General features: G+C 36.4%; 2 protein-coding genes across 3 annotated transcripts; both read right to left on the reverse strand.

Annotated features, from left to right (window-relative positions):
• Positions 1-4667: 4667 nt before the first annotated feature.
• On the reverse strand, positions 4668-12863 carry LOC122281838 (protein SEEDLING PLASTID DEVELOPMENT 1). 2 transcript variants are annotated; one of them, XM_043093643.1, is made up of 9 exons: positions 12268-12863; positions 8917-9131; positions 8277-8427; positions 7718-7909; positions 6860-7022; positions 6510-6730; positions 5568-5747; positions 5360-5482; positions 4668-5198 (listed from the first exon to the last, which is right to left on the reverse strand). In XM_043093643.1, the coding sequence occupies exons 1-9, from the start codon at positions 12700-12702 to the stop codon at positions 4905-4907; spliced, it is 1974 nt and encodes a 657-aa protein (XP_042949577.1). In that variant the 5' UTR covers positions 12703-12863; the 3' UTR covers positions 4668-4904. The 2 variants fall into 2 exon arrangements, with proteins under 2 accessions (XP_042949577.1, XP_042949578.1); XM_043093644.1 differs by having other exon boundaries at positions 8917-9181; positions 12268-12406.
• Positions 12864-14329: 1466 nt separating this feature from the next.
• Positions 14330-16513, reverse strand: LOC122280986. Its single transcript, XM_043092153.1, has 2 exons — positions 16212-16513; positions 14330-16082 (listed from the first exon to the last, which is right to left on the reverse strand). The coding sequence occupies exon 2, from the start codon at positions 15208-15210 to the stop codon at positions 14497-14499; it is 714 nt and encodes a 237-aa protein (XP_042948087.1). The 5' UTR covers positions 15211-16082; positions 16212-16513; the 3' UTR covers positions 14330-14496.
• Between the last annotated feature and the right edge of the window lie 3439 nt (positions 16514-19952).

Raw genomic sequence — 19952 nt, forward strand, 5'->3', positions numbered from 1 at the left:
ACACAAAAAGTTGCTGCAAATTTCGGCAGTGAACATTCATTTTCTTTTGCAACAATAATTTTCATTGCCATAAGTCAAAAATCACTGCAAATAGTCAAAAAAGAAAATTACTATTTTAAAAGTCTGCAGCGTACCAAAATCGCTGCTTTTAATAAGCTATTGTAGCGATTTTATTTCCAAAAAAAAAAAAATTGCTAGAAAATGCCCAATTTCTTGTAGTGAAAATCTCATATTTCCTAGCTATTTAACCCCGACGTGTGGGGTTCAGAACAAGTTTTCCACTTTTATGAATAAATCTTATTGTGAGCGTGTCTTTTTTCAATCTCAATTCCTAGTATCTGTTGATTCACTAGCTACCAAAATAATCCTTATTGATCTACCCTACATTAAAACTATATGCTGGTTTATGTTTAAAAATAAAGGTAATTAAATAAATTAATCTAAATTTATAGTTTTTTTAAAATTTGGTATGAATTCTTAAAATTGTAATGCATGCTAATCATGAGTTTATTCAAATACTCTTGATTTATGATTAGAACTATTAGAATTAGCATGCATGCGCCTTCTTTCAAAAAAAAAGAAGAAGAAGAAGAAGCAGCATATGCACCGGGTATAACGACTGTCTAATATTGTCCATATTAATCCCATTTAACACCTAGTCCATATATATGATTTTATTATATACAATTAATTGGCAACACCCACCAGGCCAGATAACCCAGCCAATGAAACCATGCACAGTACGTCAATCAACCAGAGCTTCAGAGCTTCTGCGTGATAGTAATTTTGTCTCATTATGTATAAGGGATACTTACGAGATCCACCACCAAAAAAAGCACCAAATTGGATCTTGTTAACGTGAAGCACAAGTCATGTGACAATTTGATTCAAACGAGATCAATAAAGTTTATAAAAGAAATTGGGAGGAAGAAGTTAAAAGAGCAAAGGTTAGAGATTGTCGATCGAGGTTGCTGATGATGATCATGTCCTATATATAAACGATCCCACAAAACCAAAACATCATTAGATGATTGTGTTCACAACTCACAACCCAGTCATGATCTTTCAATATGAATTGTCCCTTTTACGGTCCATCTAATTTGTATATTTAAGAGAACCTATTAACCCAAAAAGACATTAAACTTTTCATTAGGATCCCCCAGCTTATAATGTTTTTTTTTCTCAAGTATTTATCACTTTCGCGGGATTACTAAAAGAAGTGCGTGTTCTTTGCAAATGGTTGGCCGCTGATTCTCAATTAATTAGTACTACTGTGCAAAGACATGATCGATGCATGGAAACCAGAACATCATGCTTTGAATTAATGCATGCGTAGCCAAATTTTGTCTGCTTCACGACTTTTAAGGATCAGGAGGATCGGAACCATCTAATTAGCAAATATTCCATATAAGATTATATATTTTTAGAGTCCAGTCATGCATGGTTAGTCATGTGGGCTTTATACGCAGAAGCGGCCAGAGTACATCAACATCGATCAGAAATAATTAAAGTGCATTCACATATATGGAAAGAGATGAGTAGATGTTCATATTGCAGCTCATTGATCAACTTGTGCTTGCGTATTGTTCTGTGTGTATACACACACACACACACATTCATGCATGCATGGTCACGTTTACATCAAAATAGTATTGATATTGCAGTACTGATCATAACTTTGGCACTATTTTTTATCTTCGGGGTCTTGAATCAATCAAGGGAATGATCAATGGACTTCCATTAATAATTTTATACCTTAGCTGTCTAGCTTTAGAAGTCAGCACAGTAGCCGACAAAGGTCGACACATCATGCATGCACCTGATCGTGTGAGGAATATTGGAAAACTTTCTGTATTTTTCATATGATCACTTTAATTCTGTGTCAAACCTATAACCGGCCTTGGGAAAACCCATTGTGTTTTTTCATAAAAAACTAGCCGACTTTCTGATTCTGAATTATATACAAACGAATTAGCCTGGCTATAAAGGCAGGCTGCTTTTTTTAAAGAAATTAGCTAATCGGGTTCTTTTTGGAAAAAGGCAGGCTGCTTTCATTTTTCCATGTGGCGTTGCCGCAAGATAAACAAGTGAATTAGGTGCCGTGTATAGCAATAGATATATAGATCAGGTCGGCTTTCTTTCTTTTGCGGTGCGTCTAGAAGCCGGGCCCGCCCAAGTCCAACTTAAAGTTGGATTTCTTCTTCTTTTCACAAATTCTTTCACATGATGAAAGATTCTCCAAGCCGGAATTTTCTTTCCAAATGACCATTGATTCTGGCCGATTTTCTCACTTAACGTACTTCGGTGTCGGCTCCCCAATTTCATGTAGGTAACCCATAACATTTCACTAATTTATAAGGGGTTTGGTTCCATGAAAATTGGGTGTAAATTATTCGGTCCGGTCCAATTCGGGTGATAAACTGAAACAGTCCATCATTTTTACCAAACTGGACTGGATCCAAAATTTTTTTTCTTCTTTTTTTTATGTAAATTAATAAAAATTCTATTTAAATTACTATATTAAAATTAAATAAATTATTAATGTAGATTATATAACTAACTCATTAAAAAAATGTTTTTTATGTTCAATGAATTATTTAAAATTTTATATTGTTAATGGTGATACCTTAGATAAAAATTTCATAATTAATTATATAATTATTATATAAAATAATATGTAAAATATATTTAAAAATTAAAAATATACATTTTCTTATTCGGTCCCGTCCCGGGGTCCAGTCTGGGAAAACACCACCTCGGGACCAAACCAAAAACCTAAAATTGGAAAATCCTTAGACCGATACCAAACAGTCCCAAGGTCTGTCCAAACCGAGACGATCGGTCCAATCGGCTTCTTTGATCTGGACCGACCAGCTTTTACCCCACATGAAATTAAGGAACCAACCAATTTTTTTAAAATTAAATAAATAAATATTTGATAAAAACATGACTAGCGAGCCTAGCTATCCCGATTCATTTCAATTTCTAACCCCAATGATCTTCTTTCCATTATCTCCCAGCTCCTCTCTTTGCAGACGCACTAATATCACCTCTCTAACTCTCCATCCCTTCCTAGTGCTCCATCTCCAGTTCTGTTAAAAACCAAACCTTTGATCCAAAAGCTATAAGTCAGTTGTTGGATACTAATTTGATTAAACCTTTAAATTTTAGGATCATAACACTTCTGAATCCATTTTCCTTTTGGCAGCTTCATTCATTTATTAGTATTCAATAACTTAATACTATAGAAAATGCTATTGTATCCCATGAATTTGTCCCCTCATTTTGATTTCTCATATATTTTATTTTTTATTTTTTTTTTACTTGATGATTAAGAAAGTGAATATTAGTGTCTTGGTGTATTTTTTTAAAAAAATATTTAAATATGTTTAAAAAATATATGAAAAAAAAAAGGAAAAAAATAGGAAGTGGCATTTAGCCTATAGGACACGTCTAGCAGTGACTGTTGGGTGGTAAGGGTAGCATCACTCTAACACTATATCCATACATAGTATCAAGTCATTTTAATCCAACTTATAGGTCGCCCCCTCCGTAATTTGAACTTGTGACGTGGAACCTGTCTCTGATACCAATTGTTAAAAACCCAATCATTGATCCAAAAGCTCTAAAACTATTAGATACTAATTTGATTAAACCTTCAACCCTCATGATCATAATAAATTCTCCTTCTTTTTACTCTTCTCAGCTCTAGCCTAGTTACTTCCAAAATTAGTAGAAACATATAAAGCAACATGATTTTCTTTAGTGTAAATATATGGTACATCTTATTCGTACGAACCTCCATGACCACATGGTTTCAGAACTAAAAGATCAGAACAAAAGCTTCCGTGCAATTATACATGCCTGAACCAACAAAACAAGTTAAAAAAAAAAAAAAAAAAAAAAGGTCTCCACCAATGGCTCCTTCTGGAATTAGCAGTAATATTAAAGATCAGTGATGTCGTGGATCAGGTCCGCCAGGACTCAGTCGCTTGGGCGCAAAACTTCCCCCAACATGTCTGTCTTTCAATGCTAGCCTTCATCAGCACTTGATTGGCAATCGGAGAGCGAGTTTCGGAACATGAAAAGCCACCAAAGACTAGGAAGAGGCAAAACCAGAATTTCAGGACAGCCATTGGCGAAAGATCAATGTTTGCTTGACAAACCACAAACTCGCTGCAGTCACTCAGAGGTACCATGAAAGGATATATATGGGTAATGGAACCTCTATTCACATTATTGATATAAAAGGATACTATAGTTGGAATAAATTATAAAGTTACTCTCTTCCACTATTGTGTATAGAAGAGCTGAGAAGCGTTTTAGACATATTGGGAATCTGGGATGGCAGACAGTGCCTGCAGCAGAAAAATAAACAAGTGGTTTTAAAGAAAGCATAACCAATGGCAGGACATCATGAAACAAAATGGAGACAGTATAAGAAGATAAAGTTTCAAGGACACGAGAGATAGTCCTTCATGGTGATTCGATTAAGGGTTGAATATATATAAATTTATGTATATAATATGACAAAAGCAGCTAAATAACCTACTATTACCTAATATGATCTAATTATTGTGGGATATGGTTAGGTTATGCACAGTGATGGGCAATGAATAAGAGTGAAATGGCCCTATGAAGGTACCCAGCACCGAATGAACAAGAGAAACATGAAAATGGAAGATAAATATTTCAATCAGCACCAATGTACTTGTGGTGGTAATTCTTCAGAAATGCCTTTGAGTTCTGATATGGCAATGCCTAAAAAAAAAAAATTGTAAGTCAAGCCACCATCAACTGCAAAATCAAATGAGTTGCGACGACCCTGCAATGGGAGCTCGTAAGGCTGCTATAAAAATTACAATGTTGATAGGGAGCAAAGCCCAGTATATATACACAACATTTTAATCAGGCAATAAAGGTAATCTGTCCACGCTGTAGAATGAACCATTTATGTTGCCATCAGCACCGACAAAGTCATCAAATCCTCCATGAGCACCATCTGTATCACTGGTTTTTCCCTTATGGAAGGGAAGGATGCGGAGGCGTCTATCTGACTCTGTTCCAATTTTCTCTGCTTCCAGTTGGTACTTTCGAATAAGTTCCATCTGCAGAGACATTATATTGGATGGCCTTGGCAGTAGCTCCACAGGTTCCCCTTTTGGAATGACTACCTGCTCAATGGCTATCCTTGCCTCCTGTAAAATAGAGATCTACTAAATTGAGCAAAATGGCATTCGAGTTTCATAGAATAGCCCGCCCGAATCTACAGTGCAACTTCAAATAGTGTGCAGGCATTTGCCATATTTATGTGCGACAAGAATAAGCCTTTATAGTGAAATTGAAGATCCCTTCTAACCTCCAAGGCATCAAGCTTCTCAGATGATTTCATCCCGTCTACTGGTTCAGAATCCTTCAGACCATCTTTAATATCACTCATTAATGCCCTTATTGCCTTTGTTATTTGATCCAACGAGCTTGTCTACAAAAAGTAGAGAACTTCATGGTCAAAACTTCAATGACTAAGTATTACAGTTGAAACTAAGAAAGAAATTGCAATTAATTACCTTAGTCACATGAATGGGTATGCAATGAGATTTAGCAGCAGCTTGAATCCTGGAATTCTTCTTGAGTTTTGATTGCATGGCAAGTATTGCATCTGCCTCACTGATATTATCAGTTAACAGAATGGCAGCATCAGTTATTTTCAACTGTTTTATCACTTGAATCACGCTCGCCTCAAGGATCTAGAAATACTGCTCATTCTATGAGTTCCATATTGAATAAATTCTAACCACAGTACTAAAATATCATGAGGAACAACACAAGCAAAGAGGGGAAGAAGCAATCTAGACCATTAAGCTGAATTGCTCACCAAACCTGGAACATAATTTTTTGAGCCCAAATTGGGCTGAGCTTTATTTGTGCTATTTGTGCTCAGGCACAAATAAAGCTCAATAAGCATGTGAAGCCAAGATGTAAATCTTGGGGTCGGCAAAGCTCAGTTGAAGTGAAGCCATGAGGTACTTGGATGATTTTAAGAGCCATGTTAATAATGTCGTGCTATTTTTTCTTAAGTTTGTTCATGTTATCTGCCTTTTATGCTTCTAAATTTGAATGCAGAGAACAAGGGTACAAAACATATGGTCGGTGAAGTGAATATACTTTTGCTGAAAATTTTCAACCTGACTCACTTTTGACCCCAGGCCAGCCCTGATTAGGCCCATGGTTCATCCTTTATAGTGGGCTAAGCTGGGTTTTAGCAGCAACAGATACAGTTGGCCTGGGCTGAGCTTGAATAAGTGTTTTCAGCTATAAAGGAGCTTTAGTGGATGACAGTGTGCTCAGCCCAACCTGATTGGAAGTCCTAATAACAGTTGAACTCTCAAAGTAACCTTTCCCGAAAAAACATTGGAATTGAATATTTTGACGAGAACTGAAAATTAACTCTGCATGTAAAGACAGCCTCACTTGCACTCATTTGTAAAAGTTCCAAAGTGAGGCCTTACCCCATAAACAAATAGGTGAAGGGGAACCCTTTCTTCCCAACACTCCTCTCCTATCTTTGCAGGGACCTCAGAAGTGAAAGTATCATTGGTTATCCCTGGAGTCAATTCAACCACAATCTCATTTTCCTCATCAGAGGAAGTGCTAATAAGAAGTTCCCTTTCTATGGTTTCTTTCATTTCCTGAGAACTCATCTTGCGAACTTCAACATTTGGAAAACGACCTTCACCAATCAGAGTAGTAATAAGCCAAACCATAAGAGAAGTTACCAGTGTCATCTCGATTTTAGAAATCAATTTATGAGGAATGAGGAAGAAAAATAACATGTTATTAACAAGAAGGGAAATCATACCGGAGAGAATGGCATCCACTGTTGACTCTAGGCTACGATAAACTCGCAACTCAGTCTTTGAAATTATCTCCACCCCACAACTAAATGTTGAAGGTCCTTTCCTTTCCAAAACTGTTTTCTGGACACCTCTTCGACTGGCCTCTTCATCACCTAGTGTCACACTCTAAAAACTTATTGTATCACTATCGGCAAATCAAATGAAGGTACATCATTGTTTTGCTACCAATTCACATAATTCTTTTATAAATAAATAAATAGCCGAATTCACAAATTTTTTTTTTTTTTTTTATGAGTAAAGAATTCACAAAATTGATAGGGAAATATTGAGATGTCAAAGGCTTCATGTTTTTGGGAAGGGGGGTAGAGTTTTAACTAGCAACAAAAGTAATCTTATATAAAGGTTTCAAGCATGATTTAAATTCTTCAAATAGCAATGTCTATATGACACATATATGAAAAGAAGAAAGCATATGATTTTCTTTACAACATGACGTAAAATGAGAAGTGAGAAAAAATATGACAGCTTGCCAGTTTCAACTGACTCTCTTTTTTTGGATAACTTCCAGTTTGAACCGACCTATAACTTTATATCCTTCAAAATTTTAACTTCATCCATGCCATGATCTGTAACGACTTCTTGCATTCCACACCAGAAACTTTAAGTGACAACTTGTTACATTAAAGTCCATTTACTTTATTTCCTTCTAAGGTTGTTGCTGTAAACATGTCACCTTCCAGGAATTGACAACAGTGTATAGCTTTGTTGCACACATCACATATAAAAGCTTCAAGTCCACAAATTTATACCTCATGCAGTAAGCTAATTACACATTTTAAATTGAAATATACTTATCTCACCTGTATTCCTCCAATAAGCATCTCTAATGCTGGATTCATTATCAAGTTCTCAATTGTTACTCCATGAGCAGTAGCAACTAGCTGAATACCACGTTGCGCTATAGTGCTTGCAGCCATTGCTTCAAGTTTTGTTCCAATTTCATCTATCACAATCACTTGTGGCATATGATTTTCAACTGCTTCTATCAGTACCTAAACAGAAAAGCTAAAAATAAACCAATAACCTTCATAACAAAACTTATTAAAGAACATATAGAAGATGAAATAAATGAACGAGGGATCCTAGCTGTTCTGAAAAAATGAGAAAGCATATGTAGCATTATCTTAACTACATTCCAACAATCAGGTAAAACCCCAACCCCCCCCCCCCCCCCCCCCCCCAAAAACAAAACAAAAAAAAAAACCAAAACAAAACAAAAAAGCTAAAAAAAGCTACCAACTGTAATAGTTGTCTAGGAGTCAAGAATTCTATCAAATGTATCTTTCTCCATCTATGTAACTCTCAAACCAATTCTAAACAATAACAACAAAGTTTAAATTCTGTACTTACAGATCATACCTTATGCTGCACTTCAGAGTTGGGGACTTGCATCCGACGTGCATTCCCTATTCCTGCATGGGGTATATCACCATCCCCACCTATCTCATTGGAGGTGTCAACAATCATAACACGTTTCTTGTAATCATTTGCAAGCATTCGGGCTATTTCCCTGAAAAGATTGGTAAAGTAGATTAGCACTACAACCTGATGGCTACAAGATGAGTAGCCATGTATTTATTAAAACACACAAGAAGACAGCTAGCCCCTTGGGTATCATATGCCCCAATAAAGGGGATACTCCAAGACATTTTGGCTTAGGTTTCTTGCTTAAAATAGAAAAAGATATATTTCAAAATATAACTTGTCAAAAATTACCAATCTTCAATACAAGAATTCAAGAAAGCAACAAATCTACAAGTGGGATAATTATCTGCATCAATCTTAACTTTATTATGCTCTAAATATATCACAAAGCCATTTTTCTGGGCCATTAAACAGGGAATTACAGATCCAGGGATCCACTTTTGATTTCCACGGGAATTTAAAACCACATAATTATACAGACACAAAGCAAAACAATTCAGGAAACACTTAAAAGACATATAATAGGTATTGGTATTAACAATGTGTATCAAATGGAGAAATAGGAAACACTAACCGAATAATTGTAGTTTTTCCCACACCTGGAGGTCCTATGAGCAACAAGGAAGCCCCATCTTGCACCAAATCTCGCAGCAAATTAGCACTACCAGATATTGCCCGACCAACTCGACAAGTTAAACCAATAATTGCACCTTTTCTATTCCTTATGGCACTAATGCGGTGTAATGTCCTGCTAATGCCTGCTCGATTGTCGACCACAAAGTCACCAACCTGAGACATGTGGGTTCTAGTAAGGGTCAAGCAAGGTCCTTAACGGCAGCCTGTAAAATTGATTGTACCAAACACACACGCACACACACTATGAAATTTAGATAGCATCCTTTTACCACAATAAAAGGGTGGGCAGTAACTTAAATTCCAAAAAGAGATAATTTACTTATTCATATTGAAGAAGAACATTGTACCATTTTACTTGATGAGTCTCGTCAATGAATGGTTAGAATGTTCTAAGATGGCGATATGAGTTCAAAAGACATATTAATTAAGTCAAGATATATACCTGATGAGCTTCAAAACACATTTAAATTTGAAACTGGATTCGTTTACAATTATTAACCCGGTCAACCATCCACTTAACTTTTCCATTCAACCAATTTGCTCAAACAAGTGATCAGCCACAAGTTCTAGGAGGCCCAATCATTGACCTTAAAAGTTAATACTACACGTGGAAAGAATAACATTTCGAGCTTTACTTATTGTGTTGCGTATAATTACCATCACTCTCCCATCACGGGATTATAACATTCAAGAATACACCTTCATGAAGAATAGAAGTTTCAATTTTTAGCTAAGGTGCTTGCAAACCACTTAGGGGAGGTGTTGGGAAAGATCATTTCGAAACCCCATAATGCATTTGTAAGGGGTAGGCAAATTCTGGACTCAGTTATTATCGCCAATGAATTTCTAGACAGTAGATTAAAATCTGGCAAGAAGGGGATCTTATATAAGTTTGATATGGAGAAGGCCCATGATCACATGAATTGGGACTTCTTAATATACTTGCTTGTGAGGTGTGGATTTGGGGAGAGATGGTGCTCGTGGATTAAATGGTGCATCTCAACAGTGAATTTTTCAATGTTGGTAAATGGTAGCCCAATTGGCTTCTTTAATAGCTTGCAAGGCTTAAGACAAAGGGATCCCTTGTCTCCACTATTGTTTGTCATTGTTATGGAGGCACTTAGCAGAATGGTCTCAGCCTTAGTTAGCAATGGTTTTGTAACCCTGAGGGTAGCTCAGTTGGTTAGGCATTGGGTTTGTTATCCAATAGTCACCAGTTCGAGTCTCCTAGAGGCTACTAGAGGTTTACCTGGCCGTTAAGTTCAGGGCCTCGTGGGATTAGTTAAGGTGCGTGCAAGCTAGCCTGAACAACCACGGATATTTAAAAAAATAATAATAATAAATAAATAAACGAGAAAAAAAGAAAGAAAGAAAGAAAAAGAACAATGGTTTTGTGACTGGATTCTCAGTTGGTGACCCCAATAGGGGTATTTTAAACATTTCTCACTTACTATTTGCAGACGACACATTGATTTTTTGTGAGGCTGAACAAAACAAGATGCAGGCATTGAGGGCTCTCCTACTCTGTTTTGAAGCGACATCAAGCCTGAAAGTTAACTTCAACAAATCAGAGCTGGTGCCAGTTGGCAATGTGCATAACGCCTAACAATTGACTAATATTCTTAGATGTAAGGTTTCCTCTTTTTCCATGAGCTACCTTGGTCTCCCACTAGGATCAACTTCAAGGGCTAAATCAATATGGGATACAGTGATTGAGAAGATTGAACGTAGATTGGCTGGTTGGAAAAGACTCTACTAGTCAAAAGGTGGTAGGATCACATTAATCAAAAGCACTTTGTCTAACTAACCAATGTATTTTTTTTTTTTTTATTCCCAATTCCAGCTAGTGTGACATCACGGATTGACCTATGGTATGGAGGAGGAATTCAAATTCCAACTGGTCAACTGGGATAAGATATGCTCTCCTATCTCTTCTGGTGGATTGGGAATTAGAAATCTAAGGATTTTTGGTAGGGCATTACTTAGGAAATGGTTGTGGAGATATACAAAGGAATCAGAAACCTTATGGAAGTCAGTGACTGATTCTAAATATGAAGGTGTATAGAGATATTGGAGCAGTAGAGAGGTGAGTGGAGCCTATGGAGTTAGACTTTGGAAGCATATTAGACAAGGACAAGGGGAATTCACTCGTCACACTAGACTTGTGTTGGGAGATGGCTCTAGAATCAACTTCTGGAGTGACCTATGGTGTGGAGATAATGCCTTTAAGAACTCATTCCCCTCAGTTTTCAGGATTGCATGTGAAAAAGAAGCTTCAGTTGCTGATGTTATGGTGATATCCGGGGACCAAGTACACTAGAGCGAGAACTTTAATAGGCTGCCCAAGATTGGGAGGTAGATAGCTTTGAGGGTTTTTTTCATCTTCTATATTCCATGAGACCGAGCACTCAAGGAGTTGATTGGTTGTGGTAGATACCCGAAGGTAAAGGCATTTTCTCAGTTTGCTCTTTCTATAAATCTCTCACACATTCGCAAGATCAATTCCCATGGAAGAGGATTTGGCGAGATAGGGTGCCTCCTAAAGCAGCAGTTTTTGCTTAGTTGGCTTCTCTAGGGAAGATTTTGACAGTGGATAACTTATGGAAACGTGGGGTCACTATAGTAGATTAGTGTTGTATGTGCAAGAAGAGTGGCGAGACTATGGATCATCTTTTACTACATTGTAAGGTTGCTAGAACGATATGTGATGATGCGTTCTACAGACTAGAGCTAGCCTGGGTAATGCCCGCCACAGTGGCTGCATTCTTGGTTAGTTGGACAAATCTTGGAGGTGCTCCACAAATCAAAACAGTATGGATAATGGTGCCTATATGTATTCTGTGGTGCTTATGGCAGGAGCAAAATGACCAGAAATTCAAAGACAAGGCACGCTCTCTAGAGGATATTAGATCACTCTTTGTTAGAATTTTATTTCTATTGGCCATAGCTGTTGATTTTAATGGCCTTGGTATCCATGACTTTCTTGTTTCCTTTTCTTCTTCCTAGATAGGTGTCACCTTGTGTATACCCTCTTGTGTACTTGGGCTATGCCTATTCTTATTAGCACTATCATTACTTATAAAATAAATTAAAAAAAAAAAGGTTTTGTAAAAGAAATTGAGATCAACTATGTTCTTCAACGCCAATCAAAAATCAGCAGCGCCAAAAACCAAAACTAATTAGTGGAACCATACAGCAACATGAATTCATAACACAAATATCACAGTAAAAATTTCATCACATTATAATCGATTAAACAAACACTTGGCGTGCAACAATCATCTTTTACCTGAGACGTGGCATGTTCAAGATCCTCAGCCGTGATCGGGGAATCCGATAAAACAAAGTCTCCAGATGGAAACCGAGCAAGAGGCTTCCGACCTAAATCCATAACCACTTCAATCAACTGATGAAGCTCCGGGTGCTCGCTAACCCTCCGCCGCATTTGTTCCGGCAATAATGCCAAAAGGCGGCCCAATTCAACATCAAAATCATCTCCGTCTGTCAAAGGGCGAGCTGAAGAGTTCAAACTCGAAGAACAAAGAGAAGAATTTGGACGTCCATATGGAGTTTTTGTGATAAACGCAGGAAGAAAAGGGCGGGGTGGGAAGTGGTAGGAAGAGGAGGTTTTGGATTGGATTATAGGAAGTGGGGATAGTGGTTGATATAAAAGTGGAGTGGTTTGGGGAAGTTGGTGGTGACGAAACAGAGGAGAATACAGCATTGAGCGGGAAGAGAAGCCCGGGCTTTGGGATTCAAAAGGAGATTTGGGAAGACTTGTGTAGCAAGTGGAGCTCCGCAGCTGTAGCTCTGGAATTGAAATGTCGAAGAAAAGAGAAAGTGGAGAAGAGGACCAGAGAGATGATTAGCAGCCACGACTTCGACTTCTCTTTTACATAATTCTTATACATTCTAATTATGTAAGGGAAAAATATAGTATTAATCTGTAAATTATATTAATGTGATTGGTTAAAAAATAAATTTTATTAAAAATAATATTAATTTAAATTTTAAATATAAATAAATTAATATTAATATATAAATTAATGCACAATTATATTTATATATAATAAAACTCTTATGTAAATGGTCAAAATATTTATTTTCTATTAAAAAAAATATACAGACTATCGCATTAATTAAATAGGTAAAAAATACCATACACATAGAATTTTTATATATTATATATATAATATGGTATCAGGATGTTTTAGATATATAATTAGCTGGTTGTTTGGTAGATATGGAAGTTTACTAACGAAAGTTTTGATAATGAGATAAGATGGTTTTAGATAAAAGTTAAATAAAATATTATTAAAATATTATTTTTTAATATTATTTTTATTTTGAAGTTTGAAAAAAATTAAATTGAAATTTGAAATTTTTGAATTTTTATTATACTTTATGTAGGAATTTAAAAACATTATAAAGATAAAATGAGATAGTTTCTGGATTCAAATATCTCCATAAGAGGCTTAGAAAGAAAGATTTTAAAAAATAATTCGCTAGATATAATAATATATAGATGTGAACATTACAGCCATACAACAAGAAAATTAAGATCACGTTAGATTGGAAAGATTGCTCCAATGATCATCGATGTCACGCCTGATCAAACTCCTCAACAAATTAAAATCATGGACTTAATTACGACTATAAATTACGACTATGTACTGCATAACACTGCTTTCAGCCTTCGATCGGATTCAGATGTATAGGAATAGAGTATCGGAAGCCTTGAGAAAATCGGCTTCTTTGTGTGTGGAGTATTGTCATGTTTGTGGCAACTCGATTGATAATCCGATTCGATAAGGATTAGTTGCAGTTTTTTCGTATATCTTCAATGGGGCTTGGATTTGGGGGCGAAGGCTTCGAGAAAAATCTTTGACCTGTTTTGACTCTTGATTTGACCCGACTCTCTGGTTACGGTAATGGATAATGTTACAGGTCCGGCTAATGGATCCCGTTTCTCCTCCCTGCTTTATGTGGATACCCCAACTGGCAGTAAGAAATTGCTTTTCACCACTTTTTGAAAGGAATAATTCTGGTTGCAAGCCCCGTATGCGGGACTGGATTGCAAACCTTAAATGAAACGGTGTGTTTCATTTAATATAAATGAAACGCATCATTTCAATGCAAGAAAGAAAATACACGGACGGGACCCTTCTCGCCTCGGCTTCTTCCTCCTCTCCGACAAGTCCCTTCTCCAGGTCCTCCTCGAGATCCGTCAGAACCCCCAGTTCTGCGTCCTCGACTCCCACTACACTTGCCCACTCTTCACCTTCCGAGAGCGCTCCCCCCCTCCCGTATCTTCCTTCAACCAATCCTACCCTGTCTCCTCCCCCGATGAGTACTCCCTCTTCTTCGCCAATTGCGCAGCGGGGTCCTCCATCTCCATGGACGTGCGCACCGAGGTCTACCACAAGGTTCTCTCGTGCAGCATCTTCAAGAGGAGCCTCGTTGGTCTCTAATTCTGTTGCCTCCTCCTGTACAAAATCATTTTGAACATCCATGCTAATTATATCCCCAGATTCGTGTTTTCCTTGCCTTCTGTTGACAAATCAGGCTTCGTATCGTCATCTTCTCCAGCAATCTCTACCATCTCAGATTCAGCGGTTGCGTCTAAATTACTATCCTGTGCCCTGCCATCACGGACCTGCATGGACGACTTACATAATTCAGACTCAGCAGCATCCGGAACCACAGGATGGGATCTCTTAATCTGTCGCGCATCCTCAGAGGACTCAACCTTGATTTGCTCTTCAACCTCGAGCTGCTGGGGCAGTGGATGTGCCTTTGGTTCAAATTCCCCAACAGCTTCCGACCCATTCTCCTCCTCAGCGCCATTGCTCCCTCTCACTTGCCCCACCTTAATTTCACGTTTGGAACCCTCTGAACCACCACCACCACCATTATTCTCGTTACAATCCCCATTCTCAACAACCACAACTTCGGCAACCCCATTGAGATCCAACGGCTCAACGTGATCGTTGGAAACAGAGTTGCTTCCGCCGACGAAAACGTAAGAGACGTCGACATCTTCCTTATCCGCATTGCTCCCACTGATAATCACAACCCCGTTGTTCTCTCTGCGCAGATCCATCGATGGTGTACTGCCTTCAACAAACGGGTCTAGAGTCACGCACAGGGAAGAGGAAAACGGCGTACAACATATCACAAAGTGGGGATAGTATGGCCATTTCCCATGTTGGAGTGGGGATAGTATGGCCATTTCCCATGTTGGCCACGTTCAGATTTAGATTATAAGGGTAATACTGTAAATTTATGTTCAAAAGTGAGGATAATATGATCATTTCCCATTCTAGGACTGCAATACAGTCCCCTTTAGGGGACTGTATGTAGCAGCGCCCTTTTGAAAGTGTCACATAACACTTCCCCCCACCATCCATTTTATCCTCCACGTCCAGTTCTCCCCTCAACTTCACAAACAAAAATTCTCTCCTCTAGTTTGCACCAACCATTCCCTCCCTCGACTTCGCATTCATCTCTCCATCTTCCCTGCTCCGACAAACAAACCCGCCCAGCATTTAGAATAAATCTTTGCCTCGCACGACTCCTGCATCGGCCCTCATTCAGGTAAATCAAGTTTTTTTTTTCCATTTTTCCGTCTCCCTTAATTTTTTTCGTTTCCCTCCAGCGTTTAATTCCTTTGAGCTCATGACCTTCCAGCATTTAGAATGGACAAGAAAAAGACTACTGTAAAAGCATTGATAACACTCCACAAGATTCTAGTCTTATAATATTTCAGTTTGTGGTATTATCAGCCTTTAAGTTGTTGCTAAGGAAGAAATGGATACTCTTAACAATTTATAATGAAAAAATATGTTTTCTGAAAGGTTCTTGGCACTGATATATCAAGGGATATATCAAGGAAGCGTGATTTCAAACACAAATATATTCACCACTACAGCTTATTTCAAACAGAAGAATTTGACAGAAGAGAAAACTCAAATGTAAGAAGTGGTTAAACTGCTCCTATATACACATTAATAAACTAATGTGGCATTAATAATACAAATAAACCCATTAATACGCAAGCAAATTCTGTTGTGGCATTCTGTCGAGCACTCACTCCTTTAATCTCTACGAGGGAAACGGAAAAATGGAAAAAAAAAAATCTCAGGGGAAACGAAAAATCTCAGACATCAGAACAATACAATACAATACAATAATGACCAAAATCAAGGGAAATGAAAAAAAAAATCGATTTACTTGAATAAGGGCCGATGCAGGGGCGATGAGGTCGTAGAAGGGAATGAGGCCAGTCAGAGATGGAGGGTGTGGGAGATGACTTCGGAGAGGAGGTCGAGCAGGTCAGCAATGGTGGAAGTTGTCGGAAATGGAGACTTGCGAGTGAAAAGTAGTGCGGGGCAGAGATTTATTCTAAATGCTGGAGAAGTTTGTTTGTCGGAGCAGGGGAGATGAAGAGATGACTACGAAGTCGAGGGAATGAACGGTTAGTGCGAACTAAATGGGAGAATTTTTGTTTGAGAAGTCGAGGGGAGTACTGGACGTTGAGGGTAAAATAGGAGAATTAAAACTGGAGGGTAAAATGGGCAGTGGGGGGAAAGTGTTATCTGACATTTTCAAAAAGTAGAGAAAAGTGATTTACGCTGCTAGGCAAGATATCCACGTAAAGCGGGAAGAAAGAAACGGGATCAATTAGCGGGATGTGTAGCATTTTACTACGGTAATTTACTATAGGAAAATGCTATTTTTCAAATACTATAAGCAAGATAGGTGCTTTTTTTTATTTATATTTTTCAAATACTAAAAAAATGTAATGAATTAATTCTTTTATTTTTATTTTTAAATATTAAAAAATGTTTCTTAATGTTTTGAAAAATAATAATTAAAGGTATCGGTTAGCTATCGATAGACCTTCCGTCCCCATAGTCTGACCTTTTACTATATATATGCATAATATGATTGCTGCACTATATATTTATTATCAAATGAAATAAAATCATTTATATCTCCAAGAGCTTAGACACGTTGTCAAATCATATAAATTTTATATCGTGTTAGGACTAAACATCAACCTAGTCGGAATCGGTATATCTTACCTTTGACTCCGACTTGTGAATCATCCGATCTGACTTCGACTCGACTTATCGAATAGGAGTCAGATTTGGGTTTCTTTTTTTTTAAAACACTTCATATTTGGCCCAATTTTTAACAAAGAATTTTTATGTGAACTTTCAAATTTCAGTTATTTCAAAAATTACAATCTAACATAAATAATTTAGTAATTTTGAATATATACTGAATACCTGCTGGCTATAAAAATATTACAATCTAAAAATAAATAATATCCATCATCCACACCCAAAATCATCCACATCCAAATCATCCGTCATAATAATATTTCCTTTCAACTACCACAAAATATTAACACCCAAAATCATCCATAGCCATCATCCATTATAATAATACTTCATTCTAATTACTACAATAAACATTTCCTAAGTTTTCATTCCGACAACAAAACAACCCAATAACAATAAAACAATTTTTTTATGCCAGCCAAATTAAATATTTCCAACAACAACAACAAATGTTTCCAACAAATAAACCAAAATAAATTAAATGTTCCAACTTCCAAGTTGCACTTAAAAAATAATGACAAGATTAATAAGAAAAACATTTTTGGACCTACATGATATATCAGTGCAGGAAAATCATAAACATGTGTACCATTTTGGGTGGTCAAGAAATGATCAAAACCTCCATCTATATATATATATAACCTGCTAGCTTATTACCATGTATAATACATGGATTAATCTTGCAGGATAATATACCTACATATATGTGTGTGTGTATATATATATATATATATATTAGTAAATACTGATAATAATCAAAAGATTTATTATTTACCACTAGAATCGCATGGAAAATCAAGATATTTCTAGAATTTTCTGTCCAAATAAGATGATCTAATCCAAGTTCTACAACATTTAATATCGTTCATATGAGATTTTGAGACAATATGAATCTCACATGAATCTTTCTTATCATACTTATTACTTTTCGAATCGAATGATTCAATTTGGAAGAAAATTATAGAATTTCGCAACAATGAGATATATCGTGTACATCAGAGCAGAGATAAAATCTATTTCCCCGAGACATGTGTCATGCAAGTTACAAGTCTATTAGGAAGAGAATCAAATATCAATCAACATTTGGATAGTGTATGTAAAATACAAGTCACACAGCACTCAAACACAACATACCAACAAGGAAGCTTTCACAACAACTTGTCATGTGTGAAATATATCCATTGACAGATTAACAAATTCAAAATTTAAATCATTGATGATTTACTCTTGCTAATGATTACCCTAACCCGAATATGAAATCTAAATGAAGAATTTGTGTGGGTTTATTAACACGAAGAACATGCGTTGCTATCCATTACCCTTACCCCAATACAAAATCATATCAGAAAAAAAAATAACAAAAAGTTTAAAAACAAAAAACTCACTCTGAGATCCCGTTTGGATATTGGGTTGAGTTAAGATGAGTTGAGTTCTTTATTAATAATAGTAAGTTGAGATTGTGGAGTGAGTTTTGTGAAACCCAGCTAAAATGAGTTTAAATGTGTTTGAATGTTAAAATGAGTTTAGGTATATTTATGAAAAGTTCAAAAAGGTTATGGATCCTATGTGTAAAAAAGTGTTAAGTTAAAAAAGGTTGTAGGTCTCACATGTAAAAGGGTTTTGAGTTAAGATGAGTTTAATGATTTAAGTGTTGGGTGTTTTGATGTTAGACTTAACTTAAAATTGGACTTGAATTGAGTTGATATCAATTCAGTTCAAGTTCCAAACGAGGCCTGAGTCTCTAATTCTATGATGGGGCCATACGGATTTTACAATGTATTCTTGCAACTTTGTTAGCCTCGATCCCCTAAAATTTTTTTTAGAGAAAATCAAAAATAAATACTAGAGAGAGAGAGAGAGAGATAGATAGCATAAGTACTGAAAAGAGCAAAGAGATGCGACATCAGAACTGAGAAGAGAGAGAGAGGGGCTTACTTAGTCTTCAAATAGAGGAAACATCGACCACTAGCTAGGTGAATGCTGACCACAACTAGGGTTAGAAACTTACAAATTTGGTATAGCTAGGGTTAGAGATAGAGAGGCTAAGAGCACTAGCATTGGCTTCATCAAAAGCCAATACATCTTTAAATTTTGGTGAATTTATTTAAAATAAATCTACATTAGATTCATCAAAGAGGTATTTGGGAAGTTTTGAGTTACAGTAATTGTTGTTCTTCCTTCAAATTTGAAGGTCTACTATTCCATATTCAAACTAATATTTTATTTTAATTTTAAGGTAATGGTTTTATTTTATTTTATTTTAAATTAGTTGGGAATCAATTATTTAAATACTAAATTAAACTATTAATGTTCATATGATTAGTATAATTACAAAATATAAAAATAAAATTAAAAATATTATTATTAAAAAACTAATATTATATTATTATTTTAATAAATCTAATGGCCAATCCAATGTGGAATTATAAATATGAAGGTTTTTGATTTATGAAAAATGTGTACTTTTCATCAAATTTTGAAGATAAATTTAATGAGTGCAATGCTAGTACTTTAATAGAAATCTGCGGCTAAGAGATAGAGTTTGAGCAGATTGCAAAGAAGGGACAAATTTGGTACGGCTAGGGTTAGATGTTAGGGTTAGAGAGAGGCAATGGAAGCTCTAAGCATAGAAGGGTTTGATGTGTGATTCTTGCAGCACTGAATGTAAGGCTCAGGGGTGGGGGACCTAGGAAGCCTTAAGGTAAAGGTAAAACTACGTAAAACAGCACTATTTTATCCTTTAAAAACGATGCCGCTTTATGTGAAGTGTAGTGTTTTTTTGCCAAAACAAAGTCAAATGATGCCCTATTTACTCTGTTTTGGTCCATTTGGGCTAGGCTGCCAG

This window comes from Carya illinoinensis, chromosome 11 (genome assembly GCF_018687715.1).
Source record: "Carya illinoinensis cultivar Pawnee chromosome 11, C.illinoinensisPawnee_v1, whole genome shotgun sequence".
NCBI lineage: Eukaryota > Viridiplantae > Streptophyta > Magnoliopsida > Fagales > Juglandaceae > Carya > Carya illinoinensis.

Coding starts and splice junctions, on each gene's coding strand:
- LOC122281838 (XM_043093643.1), bottom strand. CDS start 12,702: ATGCTGTATTCTCCTCTGTTTCGTCACCACCAACTTCCCCAAACCACT. Junction 7,023..7,717: donor TGCTTATTGGAGGAATACAG/GTGAGATAAGTA, acceptor ATAAGTTTTTAG/AGTGTGACACTAGGTGATGA. Junction 5,483..5,567: donor TACCCATTCATGTGACTAAG/GTAATTAATTGC, acceptor TACTTTTTGTAG/ACAAGCTCGTTGGATCAAAT.
- LOC122280986 (XM_043092153.1), bottom strand. CDS start 15,210: ATGGCCATACTATCCCCACTCCAACATGGGAAATGGCCATACTATCCC.